Source organism: Dermacentor andersoni, chromosome 1 (genome assembly GCF_023375885.2).
Source record: "Dermacentor andersoni chromosome 1, qqDerAnde1_hic_scaffold, whole genome shotgun sequence".
In the NCBI taxonomy this organism is placed as follows: Eukaryota; Metazoa; Arthropoda; class Arachnida; order Ixodida; family Ixodidae; genus Dermacentor; species Dermacentor andersoni.
In genome coordinates this window covers 232,321,989-232,347,531 of record NC_092814.1, presented here as the reverse complement: position 1 = coordinate 232,347,531, position 25,543 = coordinate 232,321,989, and the positions used below count along the sequence as shown (strand labels likewise).

General features: G+C 43.8%; 1 protein-coding gene across 1 annotated transcript in view; it reads left to right on the top strand.

Annotated features, from left to right (window-relative positions):
• Window positions 1-25,543, top strand: part of LOC126548507 (outer mitochondrial transmembrane helix translocase-like) — a 59,471-nt gene that overhangs the window by 22,825 nt on the left and 11,103 nt on the right. The window contains exons 5-7 of the mRNA XM_050196724.3: window positions 2,479-2,567; window positions 19,343-19,582; window positions 20,764-20,814. Of these exons, the coding sequence (XP_050052681.1) occupies window positions 2,479-2,567; window positions 19,343-19,582; window positions 20,764-20,814 (380 nt within the window). The remainder of the gene's footprint in view (window positions 1-2,478; window positions 2,568-19,342; window positions 19,583-20,763; window positions 20,815-25,543) is intronic.

The following is a 25,543-nucleotide window of genomic DNA, read 5'->3' as shown; positions in this document are numbered from 1 at the left end:
TTAAGGAACCCCAGGTGGTCAAAATTAATCCGGAGCCCCCACTATGGTGTGCCTCATAATTGGATCGTAGTTCTGGCACATAAAACCCCGTTATTTAAATTGAAGTATTTATTCATTCATTCATTCATTTATTCGAGCACCTCTAAAACAAATTGACTTGTATAACGAATCATTTCGGCGTCGCCAAGCACTCAGTTGCAAATGCATTCATCTGTATATGCATATGTAGTGCAACTGACGGTGGTCTGCTTTCAAGCACCGGCAGTCACACTTTGCTCCTTGGAAGAGGCAGGATGTGTGTCGAGTGAGCTCCTGAAGAACACTTTGGAATTGGGTGAACACAGTTTAAATCAGGGATCCGGAAACTCAATGAAGTGCAATGTAATGCAATCCATTTCCCTTGCGTTTACCACTAAATCGCCACAGAATTTTCTTTTTTTTTTGTGTGTGTGTTTCGTGGTCTCCACAAATGTAAAATCCACACCAGAACTCTGAACACTGTTTCAACTACAGGGCAAGATCGCTTTTTTCATCTACACTGAACTTGTAAAACAGCCAGGTTGTTTACCTGACAAAAATCATTACTGTCAAGAACAACAAAAAGGAGAGAACTTGCTATATGGTCAGATATATGTGCAGTGCAGCCTGAAAGCACTCAGACAACTTTCTTTCAGCACTTCTATTTTTCAGACACACTTTGCCCATAGTAACCAATTTCGAACAGGTTTAACAAGCAGTGTTCTACAAGGTATATGAAACAAATATTTAATCTCATTATTTTTGCTAGTTATTATGATTACCAGGTGTAATCTTGGTGCAGTAAAATTGTAGATGCACTGCTCCGAATGGTTAGTTAACCTTACTAACTCGACAATTTTCCCCAGAATTGTGCATTGTGATTAATCTCTTCTGGTTATTCTTATTCTAGTGCCACAGCACTAAAAATGCATGTTTATATTCCTAGTCTTGAAAATTGCTTTCAAGTAAGAAGACTTTGCCTTTCTCGGAGTTTCTTGCACTAATCTTGGAGTAACGCTATCACTTCCGCCTGCGATCTTTCAATTTGCATAAGTGATCAGAAAGCCGTTCATCCAACTTCTGTATGCTTCGGTGCACCTTTTTTCGCTTTTATAAAAATAAGTTAACATCCAAAGCTATGCTGATTGATTCAAGGTCATCATCAAGCAAGTTGTCAAAATATCACAGCTACACGCTCACGCTTCATCATTAAAGTCCTGTCATGGGGCTTTTGAAGTAATAAATAAAAAGCAATGTGTATGTTAGAACGTAGAAGTAATAAGGCATTGCACTTGCTTGTGTGGCATATTTGGTCTCTTTTAAACTCTACACTTTTAGCTCTCGTAGGCTTAATCTGGTATTGACTGGCAACAGGTTTTTGTAATGATGGTAATGTTCACAGACTTGCTACGTTGGGTCATTCATGCTACAGATGTTAATTTGAGTATGACAAACATGCATGTACATGCACTTGCATGCCCACATGTACACACAAAAAGCAGTGAGAGAACTTTCTATTAGTGCAGTAGAGAACAGTGGGCACGCACAAGGGCTATAGTATGTCTTTCCAACAATGCTGAACCTTCATGCTCGTCCAGTGTTATGGAGTTTCATGTAATAGCTTGTTTGTGATTTAAATGTCACCTGTTCTCACGTAGACAAAGTGCTACACAGCCTGCGGTGCTGTGCCAGGGCCCGTGCCAAAACTAGGCATTTTGACCATCAGTATGGCTGTCGGTTTGTCAGTTTGTTTAGTTTATGGTTACAGAAGTAATTTCACACCGTGCCACACACTGTCCTATAAAGAACTGTTGAAGTAGTCTTCATGAGGGGGGTTTGTGATTGTGCCATGGATCACGATTGACCTACAAAGAATTGTGCAGCACGGGCAGGGCTCAAACAACCTTATAAAGACAACACATTGTCAGGTATATGCAGGAAAAACCACTATTTTAAGGGCAGGATGGTCTGACAGCCTTAGAATTAATGTGTCCTAATGTTCCTTTTCTTGCTACGTTGATAAAATTTGTGTATACTTCCATGTGAATTCGCACCTAACTCCATGCTGAGGCTGATGTAGTTGCTGGCATTTTTTGGTCATTGAAGCCATTGGCATTCTACTGAACTGCAATTGGTCTTCCCATTGGCTAGCAGAGTTAGCATCACACTATGCATCATGAAGGTTCACCTAGTAATGGCACTTTGTTGTGGATACAGTACATTGGATTCTCTTTAAATGGAACCTCAAGGGACCAGGGAAATTTGTTCTATTTAACAGGAGTTCCATTTACTGAGACAAAGCTGAATACAATTGCATGAATACAAAACCAACCAACCATGAGGATGGCATTCCATTTAAGAGGCAGTTCCATTTAAGCGATTTCCGTTTATCGAGATTCCACTGTATATGTCATTTGAGAATCATTCATTGCATTGATATGCTGCTTTTATGTTTGACAGGAGCCCGCTTTATCAATTTGGAAGTAGCAGCACTAACCGACAAATGGTATGGAGAATCTCAAAAGCTTGCCAGCGCTGTCTTTACATTGGTGAGTACCTGTTTGTATATGAAATCACTAGCACTGTCATATTGCGTCGGTCATTGCTTCGGCACAGCTTGGTTACCCAAAGCATCATTTTTTGGGCTAGTTGGTCCAACATTCTGCAGTTCAAAGCACTGAAATTACATGTACATGAAGGACACAAACTCTGGTTGTGTTTGGGACCTCCTTTACATACTCGGTCCTTCCATAGTTGCCATACAGTATGCTAAGGAGTATTGCTGTCATTACAGGGTGTCTACCAACCGGGAAAACCGGGAATTCTCAGGGATTTTGAGTAATCTGGAAATACTCAGGGAAAACTCTGGCAATTTGTGCTTCTATCAGGGAAAATTAGCTGTAATTTTATTGAAAGGGAACAAAAGTGGCGGTAATACTGGCTCGAGTAACAGAGAGGAATTGTAACGAATGGTCTTTGATGCCGTGTTGTTGGCTAAAGGAGCTGCCAGTGTACAGTCACCAGCTGTCTTTCCGGACCCCCTATAATTCAGACGGTTTCCCATCCCATCCGGAACCATCCCATCCGGTCAGTGTATAAGAACGTCTGGAATTTGGAAGATGAGAACTCTTCGCTGTCCGACTTTCCAGACTTTTTGCTGTGATGGTTGTTAGGAATGGCCTGCCGAGGTAGCAACGTGCAGGTTATTTCAGGCCGCTGCACGTGTTTCGATCCACCCGCGGTGGGGGCGCCCTTCAGAGAACCAGCGAGGACAGCGCTAACCAACCATGAACTTACTTCAGAGAACTGCGGACAACCGGCAGCCATGCGGCAAGGGTCAGCTCAGGGGAGTTCTCGAGGGGAGGTAATTGGTGGAACCTCCCCATGTGCTTTTCGAGACACCAGACAATGGACCGCTGCAGAGGCCACTGTGCGAGGTCCGCTCTGGAATTTAGAGGCGCCGGCTGGGGTCAGGCGTGACCACCTGGCTACGAGGACGCAGGACAATGGACACCACGACGACTGCGCTGCAAAGGTCGTCTGCCCGCGGAGGGGGCACTGAAACCTGTGTGTGTGTGTGTGTGTTTGTAAAACGTCCCGCAGAGAGGTAAAACGTCCCGCAGAGAGGCGGCTTGTTTACGCTGACGTTGAACGTTTTGCCTCACCTAGGGATCTAGGGAACATGAAGTGGATATAACCAGCTATTGTCAGCAGCTAGTGTGTGCTCGTCGTCGTGCTCTGTGCTCGTCAATGTACTCGTGAGCTGTGTGCTCATTTGCTGTATGCTTTGTCTTGCGGGCTCCGTTTGGGAGTCACGCTAGACTGTGTAAATGTATCCCATGTTCAAATGTAAATAATGTAAATATATCCTGCTCGCCTAGTCCTGTCGCCCCAAGTTCCTCCGATCGTCCTACAAGCCCGACTCCAAATCTTACACCGTATGTCCGAAATGGCATTAATCAAAGCCAACACCTCCTCCATTTTGATTACCTCGCTGCCTCGAACGGGCGCACTCGCAAGCGGATCCTCTGGCAGCTGCAGCCACCACTGCAGCAACGCTAGACCTGGCTGTTTCGATGTTCGCTATGAAGCATCTTGCCATTCTGTGCCGTGTTTTTCATTGAAAGAATTCGCTGCTGTCAGCCTTTGTGGTCCTCGCGATTGGCTTCGAAGCTGGGAAAGCACGGCCAGTTGCATAATGCCAGTTGCCGAAAGTCAGCTTCGCCTCAACAAAGCAGTGTTATGCTGTGAAGAATATACAAAAGTATTTACGGTGAAGCATAATAAGCATGAGAAGGGGCAATGGTCACGGGACACAGGATGTATTCTTTAATTACATACGCGTGCACCTGCCATCTCCTGTCACAGTACGAGCACCGATATGCCTAACAAGTGTACTGGTAGTCCTAAAGAGACTTTTCGGATGTTCTGTGGCGATTTGGGTCCTTAATAAAAAGACATGCATTCTGGATTTTCGGGTGTGTTTGTGGCCCCTAGGGAGCCCGAAAAATCGGACGTTGACTGCACAACTGTTCAAGAGGATGCTTCAAATGGTCCGTGTGACGAACTCGCAGCGGAAGGAGGACAAGAACACAACCTACGCATTGAGGAATGAATGGGAAAGGAAGCATGCTGCTGCTTCTTTGAAGGAGCTTGAGCACAAAATAGCGTTGGCTGACGCCAAGGTGCAGCTGTCCCTTATCCAAACCAAAATAAACTCTTTACAGCAGTCAAACGCAACACTGAGTCGTGCGCGGGCTGAGAGTATATCAAGACAATTGAGGTTGACTTACTGGCTGATGCGAGAGAATCTCACTTGTGACGGAGTTCGTGCCTCATACCAATGAGCATGCTATCAGTTGATAGAAATAGCTCATATTCAAAAATATTTGCTTCTATATGCATCTCCTTTTTATTCGTATTTGAGAATGTTCGACTCTTTTTGCAGTGGGTTTTACTTTTCCTTTTTTCGAAGATACAGTCAAACCCGACTATATCCAGCCCGTTTACATAGAATTATTCTATATATTGAACAATTTCTGGACAAGGTATAGTTACAATGAGTATGTATCGCAAAAATTACGCTTACAACGAACAAAAATAGCAGCGACTCCTGATATATCGAACGTCGAGTGCCGAAAAAATGCCCCCAGATGTTGGCTTTCCCTCGCGGTAGTTGGGAAACCCGGCGGCGCGGCTCAATCGAACAGCTCTCCCTACTGTGACCGCGCTGCATTGAGCGAGCCGTCGACACCCCCCTGCAAAAAATGATCCTGGCCCACCTGCAGCACTTGTTCAGACAGCCAATCAGAGGCTTTTGTGCCATCGTTGTACAAGATAGAGAAAGTGCGAATTGTCTCACTGCTTTTCCGGTTCAATGTGTGTGCGTCTTGTGGGCCTTCTCCCGCATTGTTGCCGTGATGAAGCAGCAGAATTCGCCTTTCGTCGTGAAGCTCGAAATCATAAATCGGGTCGAACGCGGTGACAAGTCGGATGTCCCCGCAGCGTGCAAGATTTCGAGGAGCACTCTCAGCACGATCTTGAAGAATTAGGGGGAGATTAGGGCTAAAGCGGCCAAACTCGCGACCCGGTGCCCGTGGCGCCCGACGCGTACGCACGACCGTGTGCGAGTGGTTCATCCGAAATTGCTTCAGCTGTGCCGGCTTCCGCGTGCTCGGTGATGACTGTAAATTCTGATGAATGCAACGAAGCCGTTGCCGAAGTTTGGAGCGAGCTGTCAGAATTTCCGGAAGCTGTTGGCGAATCAACGGTAGACGAGTTCATGAGTGCAAATGATGGTGTCGCGACCACGGGAGAGCCCGAGAACGAAGACTACATTGCCAACATCGTATCGAACAAAAGTGAAATTGTGCACAATGAGGAAAGCAACGACGGCCCTTTGCCCATGTCCTCCGAAGTGACTGGTGCGCTCGCACTAGTCCAGTGCTTCTGCGCGAATACGGAAGGTTGCGGCCTCAGCTGCTCAGACTCTTTAGACAATGTGAAGTGCGTGCGTCACAGGCAGCGAAATTGCCCAAGCAGAATAAAATGCAGGACTATTTCATGCGAAACTAAGCTAATTCCATCAATAAAGTAATTTTATAAGTGGTATGTGCTTTTATGACATCCAATTATTTAGCAGGCTTATATCGAATTATGCTCTATATCCAACTGATAGGCGTTTTTTTGCTAGTTCGATATAGCCGGGTTCAACTTTATTTTATTCGCTGTGCATTTTAGTAACCACTCCCTTCTGTTTTCTTTTGGAATAAAATAAACACTACTCCTTACTATTGAAGTTGGACTAAGTTTTTTTAAAATTTTTTAACATGCTTACTAGAGAGTGACAGTGAAAGTTTTGTGTCACTCAGGGAATTTTGCAAGGACACTCTGGGAAAACCTGGAAAACTCTGGGAATTGGGAAATGTCAGCTTGGTAGACACGCTGCATTGGTATCCTTTGCAGCAGCAGTAATATAGTAGAACTTCAATCTCATGCTCATACTTAAACTAAGTATTTGCCGAATGTTTACCTTTGAATGAAGAACAAGAACTGCATGGCAAGAACAAAAGATAAAGAAATGGCTGGTTGCAGTCTTTACTGATAATGTTGGTGATAATCTAATTCTGTATCGATGCTCATTCACCATATGTACTGTACCAAGAGAGAGGCATCTGCGTACCAATTAGCAAGGCTGCTTTTTCTTTAGCAAATCTGCCTGTTACTATTAGCGGCGAGAATTTGGAGTGGCGCCCTCTCGTCAGCGACGTCACGGCCAGGACGCCGCTCGCTGCAGCTCGCTCGGCTGCTGCACGCGCTCGTTCCCTTCGTGTACGCTTGGGGTATGGGTGGCTTGAGCCGTACTTATTGAATGATATGTTGGTTTCTTTCTGCTGCCATGCCTGAACCACAGTTCCTTCTCCTAAAGCGCGTGAGTCGATAAAATTTGCGGCTTGGATATCGCAAGCTATGTAGCGTTGAAGGAGTCTACTGGCATTGCAATGGATATATGCGCCGTGTCTGTCCATGAATATTGAGTAAAAGGAATGTCTGCAAATTCAACACGCGAAGTTGCGTATGATGCTTCACTAAACACTTAACATTCCCTTAGTATTTAGCTATGAGAGACATTGCATTTTACATGGAAGAAAAATCTTGGCAATCGGCATCAACATGTTATCCGTGTTAGAAAGACACTGCCCAGCGAAGCTGTCATCATCATTCTTGTTACTCTGATGAATTGTTCTAGTCAAATATGGCCATTTACTAATGCATAAAAGAAAGAGTTAGGTGCGCATTTATTATGAAAAAGTTTGCTGCTACCTTCACCCCTCTCTGAAACAGGCCTCCAAAAAACGAATTGATCATGGCTGCTAACACGACGGTGCGTCATGTAGAGTATTTACATAGTTAATTCACAAATAGCATAGTAGCAATCACCTGAGAGAAAAGTTTCGTTGTTAAGATCGAGAGTCAATCAATTGCAAGCGATGAAATGTTTCATGGTGGCCCTCAGTAGCCTTTATCGACAATATGGCACACCCCTGATCATGCAACGGTAGCAATTGACTGTCAATATGGCTAGGCACACTTTGTTCGCGAAACCCATCAGTTCACTACAACTTCGAATTGAAACCATAAAGCATTTTTTTTTGCAGCGCCAATTGGAATGGCTAAAGTATTCACGAACCACTACAGCGTAGCTTAGATTGCCTAGAAAAGGAAAATTCAAGCACCTTCTGTCTCACCATGTCTCGATCCAGCATTGTTTAGTTATATAAACGGAGAACTATTCGCTTCGTCTCACAAATAAAGTTTTCTCCAATCCAATCCAATCGCAAACATTCATAAAGAAAATACCACAAGCCTTACATATTTAACTTGATTTTTGACCCTCCACAGGGGAATTATGATAACTTCAATATGTCCCATACTACTAATGATTGACGCCTCGACTTCTTTCTGGCTGCAGCCATGCGGTCCAGCAGGCATATTTCACCAAAAAATTTGGGCCTAACAGCCTGTGTCAGTTTGACAAACAGATTCGTCATGTATATTCCTCAAGCAACAAGCACCAGTAAATTTCTCAAGTGAGTTGAACGTGTAGCACAGAACAGGGAATATATATTGGTACATTCCTAGCTTTTTGTATTCTGTAAATAGCTGTAAGCCTTCATTAGCTTTACTTCAAATTACCGCCGCTTAAAATAAACACGTGAAGAACCACCTAATTTTGAGAAGCAGTTAAAGAAGTAAGTGGTGCTTGTAGAATCTAAACTGCAGTGTTAGTTAAATCCTCATGTTACTGCCGAATGTTTCTGTGACAAAATGCAAAAATTTGATATTATACCATGAACTACTCGTCGTGAGCAAATGTGGTTTGGCGGATTAAAATCAAGGTAACGGTTGTAGAAGTCACGTATAGCCAGCATTTGTGACATACTTGTTGCACCGCGGCAGGTATGGTATTATAACTGGAGTCTTATATGCTTTGTTTTCGCGGTTGTCGATACGCGCATGAAAAACCCGCAATGGGCTGGTCTGTGCTCCTTCGGCTGGCACTGTAGCATTTCCTTTGAAAGCTGCATTTTCGTCTAAGAAATAAACTCATTGAATAAATTTTCGCAAATGAAGACGTCGTAAAAATATATTTGAGACGACCGCCGTAAGTATACAAGCAGAGAGACAGAGGGTGAACAAATGAAAACACCGCAGAAAACGGCCGGACACCGCCCGAACTGTAGCAGACGACAGGCGCAAGTCCGTGCCCTGACGTCACGTGAGCGGCGCTCGCAGCACCCCTGTAGTTTGTTCTCGGGGCTAATACAGGGTCCTGAATATTTCACTGTGCATGTTCAAAGAAAGGTTTTGTGCTCACCGCTGCACTGTTCTTGCTCAAATTTTTCAGAATGATCGCATTTTGGCATTGACTTCGTTTAGTGTACTTGGCAGAATTAATTGCCTTCTTTAAAAAAAAAATACAAATTTTCCTGCACTTATGGGGATGTGAGCTGCTGCTGCCATGGCGCAAGTGTAAACTTGTGTCACCGCCTGCCATCAGCTGCAGAAAGCAGCGTTTCAGGGAGGGCTTGCGCCGTCGCAGCAGCAGCTCACATTCCCATAAGCGCAGGCAAATTTGAATTTTTTCTTTCTTAAAAACCAGGCAATTAACTGCACCAAATGCTATACTAAATGAAGTTGACATCAAAATGCGATCGTTCTGCAAAATTTGAGCAAGAACAGTGCAGCGGTGAGCGTAAAACCTATTTTTGAAATGCCCAGTTAAATGTTCAGGTCCCTGTATCCAGCCTGCTAGATTTTTCCTGCATCTGTCGCCATTTCTTGGGATTTCTGCAGCCATGTTAGTACATGGCATCCAGGAATTTCATGAATGACAGTACAGTTGCCGACAGATTTTTTGGACTCCGAAAATTTGAACTTGATGGTTATTCCGGACTTCATAAATGCACCATTTAGGGTTCTTATAGAACTAATGCATCTTCCTTACCAATTTTTCGGGCGAATTTAAGTTCCAAAGTTCGATTTTGTGGACTAAATCGCTCGTTCTGAGCCAAGCTACCCAATCTTCTGGGCTGCCATGTTGGATTTTCTCTTGGCTTGGCTACCAGTGACCCGCTCTATAGCCTTCAAAATGGTGACATGCACGCTTTCAACAGAGAGCGCGTGACATTCTCCAGTCTTGGAGGCCATGCCCGCTCTTCCTTGGCTGACAAAATGTTCTAGGGGATGGCACTTTTTCTTGTTTACTTCTTTTTTCAGTCAGCACCATCATCAAAATCACTTAATGCAGGGTCCATTTTTATTCATTTGTTTATTTTAAAGTTTCGGTTGCTATTTGCATGTGGTGTGTCCACAAAGCACATCTGTGTCTGAGATGGTGTCGCATCTTTGTGTGGGTTTGTGCGGCTTCACATTTGTGTGATCGGCACCACCTCGTGTGCTTTCTTCGTGTGCTTTCTTCGTAACTCGATTCTTCGATCTGCGGGGCGATCTGCCACAGATCGCCATTGAGGTGACACTTTTATCAGACTGTATATGGAAACGTCACTCTTGCGCAAATCCAAGCAGATCTGATCACCTCCAAGCATAGTATGAGGCAGGGCGTTTAATATTAGAGATTTTTTTAAGCCGCTCTAAGCCTAATAAATTTTATTTTTTTGGGCTGAACAAACTTTTCGGACAATTTTTCCGTCCCCGTGGGGTCCGGAAAATCAGTCGACGACTGTATACCAGCTCAAAATACTATGACGTGCTTGTTGGGACCAAGCCTCTGTGACAATAGCAGCTATGAAACACAACTGGGAATGTATCTTTGAGGGTCCTACTCCATGTCTTGGAGTTGGTGTCATTTTCAGTGTATTGTATGGTGAATTAGCCTAAACACTAATCCTTTGGCAGAGGAGTACGTTGCACACATCAGTATCCCAAATAAATCTGTGTATAGAAATTCCACAGCTACTGTAATTCTTTGAAATGAAACCAGAAAGAATTCTGGTGAAGAAGGTTGTCAGGCAAGGAGGCATAATCTCGCCAATCTTGTTAACTTTACTAGATGCTTGTAACTATGTTCAAGGTGCTAGATTGGGAAGGATTAGGGGTAGCGGACAGCAGGGAATACTCTGGTTTGCAGATGACGCCCTCTTTAAAAATGTTGGAAATGACTTGCCTCAGATGAATGAGAACTTGAACTGGCAAAGGCTAAGGGTGCTAAGGGTTTGAGGAATAATATGCAAATGGTTGAAGTAATGCTCAGTAGCATAGCAAGGGAACAAAAGTTTATTGTTGGTAGTAGCCTCTTGAAGCTATGCAGGGGTGCATTTATGTAGGTCTAGTAGTCATGGAGCAGCTGTAACATGCGAAGGAAATCTCTAGACAAATAACATTTGACTGGAGTGCATATGGTGGCCATTCTCAAGTAGTAAACAGTGGCTTAGAATGTTATCCTTGAAGGAAAAGTATGCATTCAGTGCTTTTTGAGAAGAAACTGAGGACCATGCAACAAGGAATGGAAAGGGAAGAGGTAGGTTTTATGGCTTAGAGAGCAAACAAGTGTACACATAGAATTGATGTCGAGGGTGGCAAAGTACTTTGCGGTGTAATGGAGATATGAAAGTTGTAGGCATGGGATGGAGTTTCCCAACTTAAGACAGTGTTAATTGGAGATTACAGGTAGAAGCCTTTTTGGTGCAGTGGATATAAGTATTTGCTAGTGGTAGGGATGACAAACAGGCCTTGGGTTAGTGGTGACTCACATTCATGGCCGGCTCTGCATACCTTCTATGTTATAGTGTTGGCCACTGTGTTTACAAGTGAGTTCGTCTACTGTATGTGCATAGATGAGACCACCTGTAGTTTCTGCCCATGATTCCAGCGTCGACTGCTCCCCTCACAGTTATATTTGAACATGAAGAGTGGCCTCGATCTAACCTCCTGTCTAATCAAAGCAACCGTGTGCCCATTCAGGTGTTGGAGCACGTGAAATTGATAGTTGCGTTTCCACGCAAGCTCCATCCTGCAAGCTTGGTACACATTATTTGTGTGTCTTTCAGTGCCACAATAGCCTCAAGAACAGGAAACACTTAGGCCAGATCGTAAAACTGCATATTTCAGGGAACGTCGCGAATATGAGAACCGCCAAGCTGTACGCAGAGTGAAATTGCAAATTTTTCTATTCGCGTGCTTTCTTTTGATCTGTGTCATGTGGTAAATCGAGTGGCTCTTACGTATACAGCAATAAAGTTTAGCAAGCTTCATATGTACCTGCAGCCGCATTCACTTAAAGCTGGCCCCTTTCAGGACGAAGTGCACTGTAGGACCAGCTCATGAGAAAGATTGGCTTGGTTGCTTGACTAAGTGCACGATGCAGACTATCAGAAACGCTGTAAGTGCAGTGTGATAGCATCTTTTGGCAGCAATGAAAAGGTTAAATCATACGGGTGCCTGTAAGGCAGCTGTGTGAGAGAATGACTGCTGTAGTATACACAATTTCCAATTGCACATTGTTTATAATTAAACACTTGTTTAATCTTGTCATAAGCCATCACAGTGGTCATGAGCCATCACGGTTTTGACCATCATTGTGGTGCTGGTCAAAATGGTTCTGTTTGTCTTGGGAAGCAGAAAGCTGACTACAAGCAAGCTGTTGTCCGTGGACAGCCCGACAAATGGTGTTGTGTGCATATTCACTAGTCGAAACAGCAGCGGAAGGGAGGAATAGGTACATCCGATGGTAAAGTTGGCTGACAGCCGAACAAAAGGGAGAGTCTGCAGCAGTATCATGTTGGGAAGACTTGTTAGCGAATGTCCTGTACCGTACAGTTGAACCTCAATACAGTCGAACCCGGATATATCGAACCCGCATATTTCGAATTATTGGCTATATCGAACACACAGATTACCCCCTTGAAAATACTGTGTAAAAGTATAGGACAATTGCGTAGTATATCGAATTCCATTTTCGTCGGACATTCGATATATCGAGCGCCGCGCCGCGCCCCTGGAAGGTGCGCTTTTCCCAAAGACATTCGTGTCCGGTCCTCAGGGGAAAACAGTCAGCAGGCTCCTCCTCGGCGCATGCGTGGCCGTCGCCTAGCGACGGAGACGCAGAGCCTTTCCCCCGTTCTTGCGCCCCACTGGCGCGAGCTCTCTCGCTCCTCCTCTACCGCCGGCGTGTGCATTGGGCAAGTGCATTGGAGCTCAGCGAAGAGAGTGCGCGGCATGGAGACGCGGTGATGTTTCGAAGCCACGCTTCCTGGGAAAAGGGAGAGAGAGACAGTGAGGGGTCGGCACGGTCGCTCGTGGGTTAGGGGAGACAAGAGAGCCAGAGAGGGCTAAAAAAACTAACACAGCGCCTTCGACGGCATATTCCGCCGATCTTTTTCCCCGCTCTCTTCTTTATTTTCCCTTTGTCGTTCCTTCCCAGCCCCGTTGACTGCCGCTCGAACAGGCTTCGCTCGGACTGCTCCATCTGCGCATCGCGCGTTTTGTTGTGCCTACCTCTGTTTCAACGTGCCGTGTGTAGCGTGTGTGATTGTGGTCATCTGGTGAGCTATGGCATCCGCGGACATAAAAAAGAGGAAGAGTCTGGACTTTGCAAGAAAGCTTGGAAGTAATCCGGCATGTCGAGAATGGAGAAAAGAAGTCCTCCGTGGCAGACGCATTCGGCATTCCGCGGAGTACTTTAAGTACGTTGTTAAAAGACAAGAAGGACATCAAGCTTAAAACAGGTGAGGAAAGTCGCTCGGGAGCGTGTCGTGTGCGCCCTGCTGCTTTTGATGAAGTGGAGAAGGCACTCTATACGTGGTTTCTTGAAATTCGAGCGAAAAATATTCCCGTGGATGGCCTGATGTTAATCGAAAAGGCCAAATGGTTTGCTACGGCTCTTGGCGAAGAGAACTTTTGCGGTGGCACTGGATGGCTGCAACGGTTTAAAAACCGCCACGGCATTGTAGGAAAGGCCATTTCAGGCGAAAGTGGAGCTGTCAGCAGCCAGGAGATGCAGCAGTGGCTTTCTGAGGAGTGGCCAAAGATCACTGAGAAGTTCTCGCCTGCAGAAATCTTCAATGCAGACGAAACTGGTCTCTTTTGGCAAATGTTGCCGAATAAGACACTCGCTCTTCGTGGAACCTCATGCCACGGCGGTAAAATGAGCAAAGTGCGTGCAAGCTACGGCCATTCGTGATCGGGAAGAACAAGTCACCGCGCTGCTTCAAGAACTGTCAACAGCTTCCCTTCCGCTACTGCTGTAGTAGGAAGGCCTGGATGACACGTCAACTTTTTGTTGAATGGCTGCAGGCTTGGGACACTGAGTTGGGCAAGTCGGGCCTGTATGGCTATTTGCATGTGGTGTGTCAACTGTTCGGCCCAGACAACTGTTCGGCCCATCAAACGACTTGCAAGCTGCAGGACATCGAATTGAAGTTTCTCCCGCCGAACACCACAGCGAGACTGCAGCCCCTCGACCAGGGTATCATAAAGGCATTCAAGGTAGGCTATCGGAAGCGACTTATTCAACGGCTCCTCATAAACCTCCGCATGGGAACCGATCTCAAGATTGACCTGCTCGGCACAATCCAGACGATTACCGGCGCTTGGGGCGACATGAAGCAGGCCACAGTAGCCAACTGTTTCGGCAAGGCAGGCCTTGAAGTGGCCGGAGATGAATGTCCGGAAGCTTTAGATGATGATGAGTGCTTGGAGGACGTGTTCCGCGACTTGTCCAATTTTCCCGGCACCGTCCCGTCCGAAGTTACTGTTGATGACTTCATTAACGCTGACAGCGAAGTTCAAGCGGTAGCCGACCTCGCTGATGAGGACATTGTGGCCGGAATAGCTGGCGTTCAAGACGGCGATTCCAGCGACGACGAGGGCAACTGTGTTTTCGAAGAAACACGTCCATGCACAGCCACTGAACTGGCATCAGCGTTCAGCCTGATTCGGCGCTGTTGCGGCGAAATGGAAGGCACTGGGCTCTCGCACCTGGACAGTCTCAAGAAGATTGAGACTAGTGTTTTAAACTTCATTTCCCAGAGGGAAAAGCAGCCCAAAATTAGTGATTTTTTTCCCGTGAAATAAAGCGCTTTCATATTGTGTGCACAGGCTATGTGATTTGCGGCTGTTCCAATCGGTAAGCCACAATTTTTTATGATTGCGAGTGCTTTTTTGGCCTATATATGTATATCGAATTTTCGCTATACCGAACTATTTTCTGATCCCCATCAAATTCGATATATCCGGGTTCGACTGTATAACGAAGTTGCACTTCCAGTGAAAAACTTCATTAAGTCGTGAATTTTGTTAATTCGAGGTTTTAAAGTTTCAGCATTAAAAACAACTTGACAAATTCCTAGAGTATTCCAGGTGGATATCTTGTTAGTAAGCACTTATAAACAAATTGCAAGAAGGCCGGGCCATAATGGCATGGTTAAGAGGGCCAGTGCGGTGCAGATCGCGCTAAGAGCAATGCATTGACGTAGCTCAGGGCATCTGACCGCCAACACTAGATGCGTGGAAACAATCAAATGCACGTGAAGACACTATCCATTTCGGTTTGCCACGGAAAGATTACTTACAAGATCGATTCGGCGCTTGAGGAGGAGAAGGCAGATAGGCACGCGTTTCCGCCCCCTCCCCCCCACCGTGTGCTTGATCATGTTACCGCAAGTTCACTCCCTCCTCATCCCTTTTGAACAGAAGGAATCATCAGCTGTCGTGTTTGTCCAAGTTATTTACCAATGCGACAAATGGCACAGCAGTGTTTCCTGCCTACTGTGTCCTAGCCCGCACGCTTTGGTAGCAGTTTTGCCACTCGCTTTCAATGCAGAAGGACGCTTGAAATAACTTTTGCCTCAGCCGACATAGTTTTTTGCTAGATTTACTAGCCCTACAGGCTTCAAGTACAGTCAACCGATTCTTTAACAGTACCGCACGAGCGTCGACTGGCAAACTGGCCAGCGCCTTCTAACGGCGTGAAGCGACGAGGTCAGCAAGAGTAGCACATAAGCACCAAGTTCACCCAAAGCGCAAGTTTCGTCTGCTAGGCTCTTCCTACCAGCACAACACGGCCCCTGGCATGATTAATTCGGTGCAAGCTTCTAGGCTTATTGGAGATAGCAGGAGCGTGTGCCCCAGGCTTGCGTCCTTTCTTTTTCTTTTCGTTTTTTAGCGTGTGCTGCTCTAGTGTGCATGTACCAAGAAATAATGAACAAGCCGCACAAATCTGCAATGCAGCTGTATCACAGGGGCAAGAAAGAGTAGCGCAAGAGGGAATTATCAACTTTTTGATCTACTTTCAAATGTGGTGCAAGCTTCCACTGCGTTAATCACGACAGGGGCGGTGTCATGCCTGTGGGAAGAGGTTAGCAAATGAAACTTGTACTTCGAGTGAACTTTGTGCACTTGCGCTACTCTTGCTGATCTCGGTGCTTTGCACCGTTCGAAGGTGCTGACCAGCCGGCCAGCCGCCAGTCCATGCTTATGCGGTACTGTTAGAGAATCGGTTGACTGTACATGATTGCAATGGCCGAAAACTTCGTTAAATCGAAACTGTGCCACAAAGTTGCTTCGTTAAATTGTGAAAAATAAATATACACGGTTTTCAATGCAACTAAGATTGGGCAATGAAAATAGTTTGTTACATAGTGAATTTTGTTAAATCGATGTTCGTTATATTGAGGTTTGGCTGTGTATGGTAATGCAAGGTGCCAGTCACACTGGTCAGTCAACACATACTTTAAAACATGTCAGTCAGGGTTCAGTTCAAGTGCTCGGTGAGTCCGTTGGTCTGAGCTTGTGCTGGGTAAAGCAGCAGCACTGAGTTTTGTTGATGACATTTGAAAGGATATTACAGCCTCAGACGGTCGCTAAGTGTCATGGGACACCATGTATTAAAATTGTCATGAAAGAGAAAGTCCACGACATCTGAAGCAACTGGTCAGAAGCATTCTTTTGATCATGTAGAGCATTGTGTAATCAGTAGTGACAGCGGCTCACTTGTTTCCAGAAGATAATGTTGCAAAAGGATTGAGAAGGTTCTAACCAACATGTAAGAAGGGCTCAGCTGGGATGTTGATGTGCTGAAGATGCCCGGTAGGGAGCATAGACAGCTTCTTTCAGTATTGACAGAACTTGCGGGTGCCAAAGTAACACCACAAAGAACAAGCTAGGCAACACCAGACGCACACAGTCATACGTACAAGAAATATCAAGGTGTCCAGTGATTGGAGCCATAGAGTTTCCTACAATAATTACTAGAGGGAACTCTGGTGCTGCAGTCGTTGTACCACCATGGGAATGATGGGAAGTACATGGATTTGTCTGATCTTCATGCTTGTGGATTCAAACGTTTATGTGGCTTTGTATATTACGCTATATAAATCTTATTGTTGTAAATTTCAACGCAATCTATGCTCTTCGAAGTGCAGAAGACGCCGCAAACATGCACAATTGCTATTAATTGCAACGATTGAGCTTGTCCAGGTAGCCAAATCGAAACGCACCAAGCGTCTCAAGGCACTGGCCTGCCCGCAATAAATTCATAAGGGCGTTTCATTCGCTTCTCGATACATGCGTCCATGGCTTAATGGTTTCAATATCAGGCTTCTGTGCTGGAGTTCCTGTGTTCGAATCCTGCTGTCGGACAATTTTAATGATGTTTACTTATTTATTACGCAGTACAATGTTGAAAATGACGAGTTTACAAAGTCACAAAGCCGTTTGAAGCGAAAAAGGTGAAGTTTAGGCAAATCCATGTACTTCCCATAATTCCCATGCTGGTACATCAGCTCTCATTGCAGCTCCCGTAGACACTGTGCCAGAGTTCCCTCTAGTAATTATTGTGTGAAACTCTATGGTTGGGGCATCGTGAAGCGTACCTAGAACTGTGGAATGCAGGTGTGTAGGGACAACAAGGGGGAGGGCAGGGCCATCATGGCACAGAGATTATGCCTATAGGTCTGCTTGATTTGCCTGCACCACCTGAACCAGTTCTCAAGGAGCTGCACTCTGTGATTCGTTTCAGCGGTGTAGCAATGGCATTATCTGAATCGCACCCTTCGTTTTAAAAGGTACAATAAAGGCGCAGGGCAGGTACACAATTTTTGTGCATCCTTCCTACTGATGGTGCTTACTTGGTAAGCATGCAGGTGCAAAGCAGCAGCGCAGCAGACTATGCAGCACACGAGCTTAAGCACTAGTGAAACCCCACTTACACACGTGTTAAGTGTTATGCAACGTGGGGTGTATTGTTTCCACGTCAGAAACCAACCATACCTATGATTCGGGACCTTTGAAATTTGGTGGACGGCATGGATTAGCTGGACAAAACATAAGGCCGGCACTGCGTCAGCACCTCGGTGTTTGTTTTCGAGTGTTTTGTTGAGCATGCACCACTGAAGTTGAGCCGCACAATTTCTGAATTCTCGTGCCCCACTATGAACTAGTTCACAGTAGTGCAGGCAAATCGAACTGACCCTATATAAGGTGGCGCTCTTCAATGTGAAAATACGAAATACAAATAGAAACGTCCCCAGGTGAGGACTCCAGGCACTGTATCAGTTGATGCAAGGCTGCATCATAAGACTGCTTGTCACCGATGTGCAGCTGCTGAGTCACGGAAAAAGATGCATTCAGTTGTTTCACTACTACGTCCCACTTGATGACGTAGTTGGCGGCAACGTGTCTTCATCTGGAAGTGCTGTGACATCTGGTAATACAGTCAATTTCCATTAATTCAACCCTGATGATTGAATTATCCAGCAGGTTGAATTAAACAAGATGCATAAAAAGTGCCAAAACACACCGCCAATTCATTTGGCAGTATTTGCCAGTCTAACACCCCCCCCCCGGATCAAACGCACCTACTTTCTATGTGTCCAAAGTAGAAACTAATGCAAGAATTGCGTTAAAGCTCCTGAACAAAATAGAAATCTAATGCGCATCCGATATTTTAGTAAGAAAAATATGTGTTGCTCAATGGCAGCCGGTTTGCTAAAGTCACTTGCGATGCATAGTTTGTTTTTAATGTCAGCTTCGCCGCAGTACATTAGCGTTATGCGGTAAAGCGTATAAACGCTATGAAGCCGGTTTTGCATTCGTATTCGATTGCACCATGCAGGCAATTTCCACCCAGTTTCCTAGAAACAAAAAAGATGTGCATTAAAATTGGATAAATATCGTAATAATACATTGTGAGCTATGGTAATTACTTGAAACTCTTCCTAGGGCTGGTAGAAAATAGGTTTTTGACAGGTGATGATGGTGTGTTCAACGCATTCACTGTCCCCTAAGCTTGGCCAAGACAGACACTGTCCCTAAAGGGGTTGCTCTTGGCGTCACCATAGGGGTCAGGTGTGTGCATGCTGACTCTCCAAGTTCGAATTATCTGGCAAATGCCAATTTTAGGAACGAAAAAATGAAAGTTTGGGCCTATAGAAATGCATGGGCATTGGCTGGGACCTTCTCTCAGGATTGAATTAACTGGAGTCAAATTAACAGAAGTCTGCTATACCATGTTATATCTCCGGCACATAGGGAGCAAAGGCTCCTCATCGTCTTCAGTCTGGTGGCCATTAATTTCATCTTCGAGGGTCACATAGCGATATTTAAGATATATATTTACACTGTGAATTTGTTCAGTGCCTTGTGCTAAACACCTGTTTAAGTTTTTTGCTGTGTTTCTCTCTGCTTTTGCTTTTTTTTCCCCCTCATCAGCAACAGTTTTAAGTAGACAGTGACCCTTCATGTTTAGTTTTTGCAGTGCTCACCGGCCTCCTGGGAACATGTCTGTTCCGCTTTTTCCTTCCAGGCAGTGAAGATCCAACCTTGCATCATCTTTATTGATGAGATTGACTCGTTCCTGCGGTCCCGTGATAGTCAAGACCATGAGGCAACAGCTATGATGAAGGCACAGTTCATGTGTCTCTGGGACGGCCTCATCACGGATCCTGACTGCCAGGTGGTGGTAATGGGAGCCACTAACCGTCCACATGATGTTGACAAGGCCATCCTGCGTCGCATGCCAGCTATGTTTCATGTTGGTTTGCCTGTGAGTTGCAAAGAAAACAGAGCTTTCCTTGACATTCTTTGAATACATAAAGTGAGCAGTTTGGCTCAGGACACCATCCCACCCTTAGGTTTCTTTCGATTAATTTTATCAGTAGACCAATCTTGCCATGCTTGGAGCACACGTGCATCTGCCCTGCGGGAGCCATGATAGCTATAGTCCTCCAGGACATTCCACTGCACTTGCACTGAATATGACCTTGATCAGAATGCTGTGGCTCACTGCATTATGAATTTTGAGAATGGATTGTTATGGGAGGAGAAGCATTTCATATAGGTGTGTCTCCTCAACCCTACTACTTTCTGTATAGTCTTCTCATCTAAATCTCCCTTGATCTATGCACTTCCAACAACAGTTGCCATTACCTTGCTAAGGACTTAACTGCATCCTTGGCAGCAGCGGCAGTGTACTGAAACCCATTGTGAAGTTGATAGATTGCAATTAGTGAATTTGTTAACAGGTTGCCTTGTTATCTTGGGTAATATTACATTCTACACTCTTTTTTGCCTCTTTTAATATACAGTATTTTCAATTTTGGCACTTGTTGATACATTTTCTTTCTGTCACTTTTAAGTACCATAGATAAAGCAAAAAATTTTCTCTTAGGTGCCAGTTGGTTCTCTCTGTTGAAAATTTAGTTATAAGTAGGGTTCTGTCTCTTCAGAGTATATTTTGAGGCAAAATCAGGCGGTTTATTTTTCTCTTTTTCTTTTTCTCCTTTTCTTTTTTTTAAGTGTTTAAATTTTATGAAAAAAATAGGAGTTCACCTGTGCTTTCTATTTTCCACGCAGGGAAATTTGGTGTTTTCCGGCTGTTTAACTCTTTGTACTGACATGATATTTTGTGCTATTAATTTATTTTGTTGTTAAATGAAGGTCCTAGACCACTAAACCCTAGAAAAACATTGTGACAAGCCTCAGATCACTGTAAATAATTTAATATGATAGCTTTTCTGCAGGTAATTTTAGTTTAGTTTCCCTGGAGGATACTGTGTGGTTACCGTGAGGGAATATAGTAACTTTTGACATAGGTTCCGCGTAAATGCTCATAAGCCTGTGTAATGCCGTCAAACAGTAGTTGCATGTTTGGTGTTAAGCTGACATATGTATAGTCCTATCACAAACTGTTAACATTGAGCATTTTGTTTTTTTGTTTTTTTCCAGAACCAGCAGCAAAGGGCTGGAATTATCAAACTAGTGTTAGAGACAGAAGGGGTAAGTCGTTTATTTTAATCCCTGTTGTGGGTCAGCTCATCTCATCCACAGCTTTGTGAATGAAAATAAAGGGTCCACAACCGACTTTACTTTGTATATTGCACGTCTCCAAATCAGTCTGGAATAGGTTGGGCTGGTCCTTTGCATTGTTTACCACATCTGTGATGAGTGCTGCTTTTCTTTGACATGTGTTATCAGAAAGTTCTAGACGGAGCCAGCTCACCCATGGTCAGAGGTTAAAGCTTACTGAAAAGCACATTTGATGCTTTGAGATTGACTGTTATGTTACCGGTTAGATAGTGTGAAGTAGTGTGAGTGGTTATCTAGTTCCTGTGTAGTTGCTTATTGATTAGCAGGGTAGGTAAGCTGTGCATGTTGTAGTATATTCAGAACTGTGATAATTAGGGGGGAACAAATGTTTCTCTCTCTCTCCCTTTTTTTTTTTCAGAAAAGTTATTATTTTTTTCTTTTGAAAATGTTTTGTACACACGAGTGTTTCTAGATTACTGCTGCCTAATTTTCTAAACTTCCACGCCAGGTGCATTGTCTAGTGTCATTGAACGGAAATATGGGCAGGAGGAAATGGAGTGGACAGGACAGACGCTCAGACAGGCCAGGACAGAGTGTCTGTCCTGTTCACTCCGTTTCTTCCTGCCCGTATTTCCGCTCACCGACACTACATAATGCACCAACTGGCCCAACAGTCTACGCTGCTGAAGTGCATTGTCATTCTATTGCCTCACACACCAACTAGATGAAGTCCATAGCATGCTGCCAAACGGCAGAAACTGGAGAATGCACACGCACAACATGGCATCCAAAGTGGTGTGCATGGTCCCAATATTGGACACAAAGCTACACATGACAACTCTTGTTTTTGCTACATGCTGGCAAGCATGGCACAGTTTGACTGGCAGATGTTGGGATCAGGGGCTGTGCAAATTATGACCGTGTTATTTGCCACGTGGCAACGCACGATGAAGCCTGGAAGGTGTGGCAGGCAACTGAAAAGAGTCATGTTTTCATGATCCCTAGGCAGAGCTTAAAACTGGCTGTTGCTACTCAGTGTTTCTTTATGATCAAGTCCTACTTTTTACATCTAGTGTTGCAACAGTGACAAGACTCGGTAGGCTGCAGCTCTCGCTATTAACCTGGTTGCCTTATGACCAGATCAGGGTGTTGCACATTAAAAACGAGAATTTAATTAAATTAACTGTTAACTTCATTGCTGTAAAAGTGATGTTTCATTGATGTGAAAGTGATGTAGCATGAACTAATTTCCTTCACTATGAACTCTGTAAATCCCTTAAGTGTTTTATCTTATATTGACCAAAAGTGACCTTATTTTCCTTTTCTTTTTTATGGCTTATTTTCAGAATTCTTCAAAAACCCTTTTAAAGCTTTTTCAACCAATTTGCTTCATGTTTTAAGTGGGAAAACCTCATGTTACTTTTTCGCCGTGCAATATATATGCATTTGTCATTGCCACAAATGGTACAGTTAGAAATGAGGAAAAATGCTTTAGTTTACTCTGTTTCAAAGTCAACTATTCTCAGGAGCAAGTTTCTTCACCGAAGAAAGCTTTTCGTGCATTCTTGTATTGATAAGGCAGGCCACGGATTGTGTGGAACCTCATGAAACATGGAAGGGCTCGTACCAGGTCCTAGAAGCGATGAAGACTATCATCATCCTCTTCACTCAAATAACAAAACTCTAGTGCATCGCTTTCGCTCCCACTTTCACTGTCAGAGTCAAACAGTGGGTTTATTTTTGACGCGTGACTCACGTGTGAGCTGTCAGTGGCAGACGTCATTGGTACGAATCTTCCAAAGTTTGCAAAAAGTGCACAATTTGAAAAACATGGTCTTTGAGCACTGGCAAAGTGCTGCTATCTATTACAGAAAGACTAATAAACGTGCCCCTCCAGGAGTTTACAAAGATTAAATAAATGTAGCCTTTGAGACACTGAAAAAGTGCTGACATCTATGTCGTAAAATAAAAAATAGTGAAATAACCGCGGATTTCAAATGCTGCTGCAGCTGCCAATGTAGTAAAAGAAAAACTAAGTATAGACTTACCGAGTTAGCCCAAATTGCCTTGAAAACGGGATTATTGCTGTTCATGAGCTGAGCTTGTCCAAGGTTAAATTAGCCAGATAGTCCAAAACACTTAAGGGGTTAAGGTTAATTTAATGGTAAGTTGGGTAGTTTTAGTTCCTCATAGCCTCACTGCACGTCTCTTAATCTAAACTGTTACTGTTTAAATGAACAGATTTCATCGAAGTCTTCTTGCATTAGACTTAATGAGGTTGTGTGGAATATGATAAATAACATTGCATGCTTTCATTTGTATGGTTTTAAGACAGTCAAAGTTGAAGGTGTACTTTCCAGCAGCCTGCTTATGTTTGGATATGTTTTAATGAGAAAATAACACCAGACTGTTGTAAAAAGATTCTGTATTTCACTTTTCTTGGCTTTCAAAAAATCAAGGTGCATAAAAATGCATTGCAAGTAATGTCAGTGCCTTTCTCTCTCTCTCTCTCTACTATCAAGATGGCATGGTGAAATCGCAAACCGATTGGTCTACTTACATGCATGTCCGCTTGATATTCTTACTTGGTCTGTTTATATATATATGTATTATGTAGAAATATTTAAACTGCACGGCAATTAAAATTTTATTCTCTGGAAAGCGTTCCCAGCACTGCATAAGAAATCCTTAAAGGTGGCAGCGCGGGCATCCTGCTACTGTTTACTGCTATATTTTTTGACTTCACAGCCGAATTCAGCCGAATTCAATGTAAACTAAAAAAAATTGTGGCGAAAACCTTTTGTGCATGTTCATAAATATAAATAAGTTTCGTGTGTTTTTTATGCTGTCTACAAAAGAAAAATAAATATTTATAAATGACGAACACGGCCCAAAGGCAGGACTTGCTAATCCATGACTGAGCAGTTCTATGACCAACAGGTGCACCATTATGGGGGTCACTGGTGCTTCTTCGCTGCCTGCGTCCCCTCTTCGTCCCCCACATGCAATGGATACTGCAACCTTCTTCGGCACCACTGCATGCTGCGACGCACACTTCGCAAATGACGTTTCCAAAAAAAATTAGACGTCTGAGTCATTTCCCAAGTCGTTTATTTCATTTCTCGCGATCACGTTTTCTTAATAACTCACAGATAACACCTTCCTGTATTAGCTCGACCTTTACCTCTGCATTTCAGCTTTCTGAAATGGTACCGTATGGCCTGGCTTACCCAAAAGCTTTTTATTATTTTATTTTTGAATATGAGCTTTTTTTTTTGAATAGCTTGCTTATATATAACTGTACTGTGTATTTTTTGTAGGAACCCATTCATTTGCAGGAATGTTGCAAAGGCAACATTATATATTTGACACTCTTTTCAAGTTTCTGTGGGAAATAGAAGATGTGCAATGAAGCATCAAAGTTACGAAACTTTTCTCATTTGGGCCGTGTTTGGAATTTTAAATTTTTTTTTCTTTTTTGGACAGCACAATAAACGCATGGAAGTTATTTAAATTTAAGCAGACTACAATGAGCAGAAAAGGTTTTCGACAACATTTTTTACTTTGCATTGAATTCGGCCATGAAGTAGCAGGACACCCGCACCACCACGTACAATTATTTTTGCTTTTGTGCTGGGACCACTTTTTCGGAATAAAATTTTCAGTTCCATGCAGTTTAAATATCCCTATATAACATATTTAAAAAAGAGAAGCAGACAATGAAAATATCAAGCGGACATGCATGTTCGATTTCTTATGGAATCGCCCATTTACAGTTTTGGAAGAAAAGCTTCTAGTCCAAAGTAATCCCAGAATAGCACAATAATTTCCTAACATTATATTTACTCGATCCTTTCTCCACTTCATTTGTAACGCACACTCGATTTCCAATGGCTTTGATTGTTTATCCACCTGATTTTCATGGTGAGAGAGAGTAATCGTGATTTGGGGTTCGTACTTTGAAAAGAAAATTTATTGCATATGAGCCACAGAGGAACGCGGGCATCTTTGAGGCATCCTTATCACTATCAACTGCCCTAAGCATCTCATCTTTGGTACCATCCATGCCACAGCTACCGTATCATTTGTATTGAATTACAGCAATTTCTATTGCAAACGATGACAGGTAGTCAATATTGCAGTTTTGGTTTTGTACTCCATTCAATCCACATGTAACATTTTATAAAAAATTTTTCCATAGAAAGTGTGCATTAGGATTTAGTAGATACGGTAATGTGCTTATACAGTTGGCTTCCGTTCATTTGACCCTAACGGGACTGACAAAATTGGTCGAACCATCCATCAGGCCGAAATAAACATGAGGTGAGAAAAATGCGGACACACACTGCTGATTCATTTGGCAGTATTTGCCCTGAATGGAATGTGCACCCACTTTTTATAGGTTCAAAGTAGAAAACAAACAAAGAAATCATATTAGAGCTCCTTAACAAATTAAAAAAAAATTGAACACACATCCTATTTAGTAGCAAGATTGAAGAAAAACCTAGCATGCTTCTGATTCTCCCAATAAGAATTAGCGGCAAGAAGTTGGAGTGGCGCCCTCTCGCAAGTGTTGTCACGGTCAGGATGTCGCTTGCTCCAGCTCACTTGGCTGCCGCATGCACTCGTTCCCATCGTGCATGCTTGGGGTATTGGTGACTCGAGCCCTACTTATTGAAGGATATGTTGGCTTCTTTCT